Source organism: Zeus faber, assembly GCF_960531495.2.
Source record: "Zeus faber genome assembly, chromosome: 5".
Classification (NCBI taxonomy): domain Eukaryota; kingdom Metazoa; phylum Chordata; class Actinopteri; order Zeiformes; family Zeidae; genus Zeus; species Zeus faber.
Window position 1 is genome coordinate 12,855,345 of NC_137192.1, and position 7,500 is coordinate 12,862,844.

A 7,500-nucleotide genomic window follows, 5' to 3' on the forward strand; every position below is an offset into this window, starting at 1 on the left:
AGAAGTTAGGCTTCCCACAGAGAGCTGACTTTACCCTTCGCAAACGCCTACTGGCACTTCTCTGACCACTGGACCGGATCTGGAGCAGCCTTTCGAGTGAAGTCGGACAAGGGGTTGGTTAGCTCCGAAACGATGGGTACAAACCTCCTATAGTAGCCGGCCAGCCCAAAAAACTGCTTCACCACCTTCTTGGTCTTGGGTCTCGGAGTGTTTGCGGCCATAGCAGTTTTATCAAGCTGGGGTCGGACCAGGCTTTCACCCAAGGTGCAGCGGAGCCCCGGCAGTTCCGCTCCGGGGCGCCGGGATGGGCTGGGGACCTGGCAAAATCCGCTTGGACGCTGGGGTGGGAAGCAGCAACCCCCTGGACATTCTCCCCGGGGCCTCGGGGCGGGCCGGCGACCCGGCAAATCCCACATGGGTCCTGGGGTCGGACGCGAGTCTGGTCCTCTGGCCGGCTCCCGGTTGGCGGCGGTGGGCCAGCGGCCGGTCGCGGCGTGCTCCTGGGAGCTCACGCCGGCGTTCATACAGATGAACAGAATGCTGATAATAAATAATGATGATGAATTTGGGCTCAGGCGGAATGGCGTTCCGCTCTCTGTCCTGGTCGGCTGACGAGACCCTTCCCCGAGTCTGACCAACCAGCACCGCGCGGGTGCTGATTCGGCCGATTCGAGGCAACTTGGTGGCCGTGGCAGAGGAGCTGTGCTGTCGTCTGCAGCCGAGGCTTGACCCCTTGGTCTGCAACGATACTGAATATACATATACACATAATATATACACACAGTATACCGTGTTTCAAATTATTATACAAATTGGATTTAAGTGTCATAAACATTACATTTTTTGTTTTTCAATTAAACTCATGGCTGGTATTGTGTCTCATGGCTCAATATGACCTCCCAACGCTGCAAATTCATGACCATTTTCAGTTCTTTACAAATTATAAAATGTTTTGAAACTCAGTTGTGCAAGATGATTTGAAACAGTGCATTTTGAGTTTTTTATTTTTGAAAAAAATACTGTTATCATTGGGAGGTTTGTTCAATAACATTCAAATTATACCCTCACGGTTGATGACTTGAAAATTATACTGACTGTCATTTTCATCGACTATTTAGGAAAATCAGAGAAAAATATAATTTGCATAATAATTTGGAACGCAGTGGATGTATATATTGTATATTCTGATGAGAAACTTGATATCGTCTTGATTCTGGTTCTGGGAACCATGGTGATATACTGTCGTGTGTTTAAAAAATGCAGTTTCCTGAACTACATAGATAGGTTCTTATAACCAACGGTCAAAATATCCAGACAGACAGACAGAGAGTAGAAAACAGGGTCCCGGTCTCTCCAGCCCAAACAAAATGGCTCTGGCGCTATTAACAATGATTACCTCCAATTTGTTTTAATACAGTGAATGGGCATTAGAACAGGGTGATCTATCAGAAAAGGATTGATTTGGCCCGAGCCACGTGCACTTTGAGGGTGAGTCACACTGCTGCATGAAGTCAAGAGACAGGGGGAGAGGGGGAGAGAGTGGGAGAGAGAGAGAGCGAGAGAGAGAGAGAGAGAGAGAGGGAGAGAGAGAGAGAGAGAGAGAGAGAGAGAGGGAGAGAGAGAGAGAGAGAGAGAGAGAGACAGAGAGCATTATGTTCTCTCTAGGTTTTCTAGTCTTTCTTTTTTCCAATCAATTATAGCTCCAGTATATTAATTGGATCGAGATTGATGTAGTGTCCTCTAATTCACATACTGGAACCAGAGGGTAAACTACATGTCTTTCATTTCACAGTAATGCACATGTATGACATTACTAATACTAATTAGTTGTATACAGTTATATATTCATACACATGTAAAAGTGTAGAAAAGGTTTGAAAATAAGTCATAAACAGTGACAGTTGGAGAACATTTCAAGTCAACCTCATTCTGGTTCTGCAAACTGCACCTGGTGCTGCTGAATGGCTGCTTTAAGGGGACAGTAATAGAAGATGAATCGTGGAGCCGTGCCTCACCCCGAGGCCGGCTCCGCCCTTCTGTCCGTTACAGACCCACTGTCCGACCTGCTTCTCATCAAGTAAAACCCAAATCAGACCGGCAGCCAGGGCCACGTCGGCCCTGCTTTCCACCTCCATCATTATCTCCGATCGAAAAAAAATAACGCTGCCGAAGGTGGAGCGTGAGCGACCAGCGGCGAGCACGTGCTACAAGCGAGCGCTGGCGTTATTAACGCAGGGAGAAAGGGAACGTGGCGACCGCCCAAACTCCAGTTTCCAGACGGCGGATGCTGCGACAGAGCTCTGACCCGCTCTCAGACTTCTTGCCAAAAGATCTGACGTCACTCATTCACAAAGAGGCAGAGCGAGTGCAGAAGTGGTTTTATTTCACACTCAGTGATCGCATGACACTTTTTGCAAAGTATCGTTTTGACAAGGACGTTCTGGGGCTAAAAGCAGTGACGGATGAATCAATACACTGCAGCGGGGGGTTTCTCAGGGGAAAAAAAGAAAACTGAAAATGTCTCAAAAAATAGCCAAAAATATTGGCGTACGAGGCAGTAAGGTTAGCTTTCAAAGGGAGGTACTTCCTGTTGACTTGATGTGTCCGTGGTATCGAATTAAAAGCTTGTAATGTAGCTTATAACAACACTGTTTGGACACGGTCCGGCTCCCGGCTGGATCTGCTGCGACTCACGTGTGGTGCCTTCCAAACCAAACCTGATGCTGTTTGCTGAGAACACAAAGCCACCTCTGTAAATTGATGCCCAGCAGACAGTCAGACAGACATTCGGCCAGAACGACAGTCAGCCTCTCAGTCTGTCCCTCAGTCCTCCTGCCAGTCAGTCAATCGTGCGGCCAGTTCGTCAATCCCGCAGTCAGTCATGCAGTCCTCCAGCCAGCCATTTTGTCCGGTCCCCCAGCCAGTCGAGCCAGGCAGTCAGTCTTCCAGTCAGTCAGGTAGTTGTCCAGTCAGTCAGTCAGTCCTACATTCCTCCAGTCAGCCAGTCGTCCAGCCAGTCAGGCAGTTGTCCAGTCAGCCAGTCATCCAGTCCGTCTACCAGTCCTCCAGCCAGCCATTTGTCCAGGTATTCAGTCATCCAGTCAGTCAGTTGTCCAGCCAGCCAGGCGTCCAGTCAGTCGTCCTGCCAGTCAGTCCGTCGTCCAGCCAGCCATTCGTCCAGCCAGTCGTCCGGCCAGTCATTAAGTGGTTTCCTCCTGTGGGTAAAAGTAACTTTAGGCCTGTTGTATTGCTGTGCCATCTGACCCTACAGATGAACACACCAGGGTCCGACTGCAGCTGCTGGATGGAGACCCCCACTCCGACTACATCAACGCCAACTACATCGACGTGAGCGCGCGCGCACACACACACACACACGCATACACGCACACACACGCACACACACACACACACACACACCCACACACACACACACACACACACACACACACACACACAGTGTAATGGTGTCTGACTCCTGTCTCCTCCTCTGAAACGATAAACACCTCTTATGAAATCACAACATCCTCGCTCTCTCCACCCTCTCTCTATCCCCCCTCTCCATCCTCCCTCTGCCCCTCTCTCCATACTCCCTCTCTCCATACTCCCTCTCTCCATCCTCCCTCTGCCCCTCTCTCCATACTCCCTCTCTCCATCCTCCCTCTCTCCATCCTCCCTCTGCCCCTCTCTCCATACTCCCTCTCTCCTTCCTCCCTCTCCTCCTCTTGCAATTCTCCCACTCTGCCTCTCTACATCCTCCCCAGCCTCTCTCCATCCTCCAATTCCCCCTCTCTCAATCCTCCATCTCTCCATCCTCCCTCTCCTCCTCTCTCCGTTCTCCCTCTCCTCCCCTCTCCATCTTCCTTCCCTCCTCCTCCTCTCTCCACCCTCCCTCTACTCCTCTCTCCATTCTCCCTCTCTCCTCCCCCACTCCTCCCTTGAGGGAGGTGTGGTGGCTGCACTCGTCTGTTTAATCCCTTGTTCTCTGCAGCTGTTGTAATCACTGGGCTAATGGATGTGATGCAAAATGCTGGTTTTCTGGTAAGAGGTGATAAAGGGGGAGAGAGGGATGCAGGAGAGAGAGAGAGAGAGGGATATCTAGGGAGAGAGAGAGAGAGAGATAGACAGAGAGAGCGGCCTGAGGAAAAGAACATAAAAAATAAGAAAAAAAAGTGAAAGAAAAGATAGAAGAGGCAGAATTAAGGAGAGAGAGGATAGAGAAGAGAACAAGCAGCCCAAGCAGGGACCAACAAGTTGCTGAAGGAGTGCGTGTGCATGTATTTGTGTGTGTGTGTGTGTGTGTGTGTGTGTGTGTGTGTGTGTGTGTGTGTGTGTGTGTGTGTGCGTGTGCGTGTGCGTGTGCGTATGCGTGCGCGTGCGCGTGTGTGTGTGAGAGGGATGGAGTGCCCACCCGTCGAGGGAAAGTAGAGATATTATTATTCTCTTTAATTTGAGTGAGATTCAGAGACTGATGGAAAGAGTGGTAGACAGAAGGAGGGATAGAGAGAGGGATGGGGATGGAGGAATGGGATGGGTTAAAGGTGTGGAAAAACATTGTGTTTATTTTTATGTTCTTTCCTCCGTGTCACAGGGTTACCATCGACCCAGACATTACATCGCCACTCAAGGTAATTCAACTGTGTGTGTGGGTGGGTGTGCCCGTGTGTGTGTGTGTGTGTGTGTGTGTGTGTGTGTGTGTGTGCGTGCACGTGGGTGCGCCCGTCGGCCAGCGCCAGACCCGCTCCTTTTGGAAGCGGAAGGCTACTAGCACGAGCCTCAAAATCCACCCAGTGCAGAGAATCGCCCTGACCAATTTAAGAGGCTGTTTCCACCCCAAAAACCCTGTGAACACCAAGCCGCCTCATCTGGACCGCACTTTGTGCACGTGTCACGTACGTCTCTGATCCATCGCCTTGTTGATGAGCGCGGTCAGGAGCGGAACGGCCAGAACGGTGAAAGCTGCCGGGGAGGCGACTCAGGTCACTCAAATAAACAGGCCTTGCAACAGCGATGTGCAGAAGAACAGCTCTGAAGGCACAACGCGTCGGACCTTAAAATAGACGCAGAGGAACCACACTGGGCTCCACTCTGGAAGCTGCGAACAGGAAATTAAGGCGACATGGGGGACAGGCACCAGATCCGGAGAGTGGAAGATTGGAAAAAGGTTGCGTAGTCTGACCAATCATGCATGGAGCAGAGCTGGAAAGGTTAAGAGGAATATCTAGCTGTGCTCCATTGGAAGACATTTATTATAATAACCCCGGGTTTACTATGAGTTACGAGTTATGGCAACCCGTTTTGTCTAATTGTCCAGTTTGTCTCGGAAGATTCCAAAAAATGAAATAAGACATCGTGGCCCTGGAAGGCCTCTATCTCCGTGTTGTAACTGAGATGGTACCTTTTCTCAAAGACGCTGGTAGTTCAGTACTTCCAGCGTCAATAAAATCACTTCTGTTCTTAATGACACTTAAAGGAATGTTTTGCAAGGCTGCTCTGTCTTGATCCTTAACCTTGTGATTCTCAACCTTTTCCATATCAAGCACCCCTCCCGCAATCCGTCTCTGGGAACATTTTGTTGGGCAGCCCCTGGAAAGTCATCTGGCAAACGATTGAATGGCGCCCTCACTTCTACGTCCAGCTTGTCCACGATTCTTTTGGGGAAACACAACTAGATTACACTTCAGGTGCCAGTGTCTGTCTGTGTTGCAACTGCTCAGAGACGACCTTCACTGGTTCCTCTTGACAGGAGGGTCACTGCTAGCGATGACATCACAAACGTCGTCATCTCGCTCACACGACCCAGTAACCCTTAGTCTGCAACCAGGAGCACTCTTACGACATCAAGGAGAGTGGTGGGATGTCGGGGTTCAAACCCGTGGCCTGGTGGTCACCCAGCATCTGCTTATCATACTGAGCTGAACCTCGTAATGTTCTAAGGAAGCTTTCGTGTAATCAGGTTGTTACCTCCGCAAAACGCATGAAGACACAGGAGCTCCGAGAAAAATTTTGCCAGAAGAGGTTCCAAGCAAACTGATTACAAGTTCAAATGACTCCTCTGGATCCCGGAGACTAAACTGGTTGAAACGCAGACTGGGATTGAGCCCTCGTGAGATCCTCGTACAGTGGCTTATCTATTTGAGCCACTGAGTCTTGCGTGTCACCCTTGCTCATCTGAATGTGTGCGTGTGTGTGTGTGTGTGTGTGTGTGTGTGTGTGTGTGTGTGTGTGTGTGTGTGTGTGTGTGTGTGTGTGTGTGTGTGTGTGTGTGTGTGTGTGTGTGTGTGTGTGTTGTCTCAGGACCCATGCAGGAGACCGTCAGGGATTTTTGGAGGATGGTTTGGCAGGAGAACTCAGCATCCATCGTCATGGTTACCAATCTGGTGGAGGTGGGCAGGGTAAGTAATTCCCCAGCGGGGTTCGCTGTGTCTGTGTGTGTGTGTGTGTGTGTGTGTGCTGTGACATAGGTTTAATTTGAACATTTAGGGGACACATTAAGCGCGGGGGGGAGGGTCTGGGGTTCGTCCGCCAGGACATTTTGAGTCAAACACTTCATTTCCTGTTTCCTGGCTAATCTTTATGTGCCGATTTGTGCCTTTTCTACATCAATTTATGGTGGTGATGGAAATGTCTTTATTTATGTCATTTCATGATTTTATTAGGGGGGGGTCAAATGCACGTGCAAATGCATGCTCCCTCCCCTGAATCTATGCCTCTGTGCGTGGCCAGAATTTAGGAGAGCAACATCGTTTCTCCTGTTTCTCCCCAGTGTGCGCTTGTGCATGTGTCAAAATGAACGTGTGTTTTTCTCTGGAAATGAGGTCTGTGTGTTATTACCTTAATAAATCTTACAGCACTGACTATTTAATTGTGTGTGTGTGTGTGTGTGTGTGTGTGTGTGTGTGTGTGTGTGTGTGTGTGTGTGTGTGTGTGTTGTCCCTGTGTGCATGTATGCGTGTGTGTGTGTGTGTTTCTCCAGGTAAAGTGTGTGCGCTACTGGCCGGATGAGACGGAGGTTTATGGGGACATTAAGGTCACGCTGATCGAGACCGAACCTCTGGCGGAGTACGTCATACGCACATTCACCGTCCAGAAGGTAGAGAAATAAAATGTCACAACATTACACGATGATTATTATTCAGCCGTATGCCGTCATGTTCTGTCTCTGGCTGAGTGGCTGGTACTTGGCGTCCTTGTGACCTGGTGTGACATCACGTGTTTTCTCTTCCAAAGTTCGTACAAAGCCAAGTCCTCCGAATGCACGCATGAGGCGTTCCTCAATCCACCCAGATACAAGCCATAAATCAGATTCAGAATCAGTTTATTTTTGTCCTGAGATATAATACTAAAAACAAGCTGAACGGTCTGAAAACAAATGGAGAATAAAAATAGTAATGAAGTGTAATAGAATAAAAAGTAAGTATGGAAGTGAAAATAAAATAAAAAATAAAAATGAAAATGGACAAATATCTACAAATATAGCCGAAAAATACGAAACAGAAA

General features: G+C 49.1%; 1 protein-coding gene across 1 annotated transcript in view; it reads left to right on the forward strand.

Moving 5' to 3' along the window:
- The window catches only part of ptprt (protein tyrosine phosphatase receptor type T), a gene marked incomplete at its 3' end in the record, with an annotated part of 224,576 nt that overhangs the window by 185,242 nt on the left and 31,834 nt on the right, over window positions 1-7,500 (forward strand). The window contains exons 23-26 of the mRNA XM_080001601.1: window positions 3,272-3,348; window positions 4,592-4,628; window positions 6,298-6,395; window positions 6,977-7,093. Of these exons, the coding sequence (XP_079857727.1) occupies window positions 3,272-3,348; window positions 4,592-4,628; window positions 6,298-6,395; window positions 6,977-7,093 (329 nt within the window). The remainder of the gene's footprint in view (window positions 1-3,271; window positions 3,349-4,591; window positions 4,629-6,297; window positions 6,396-6,976; window positions 7,094-7,500) is intronic.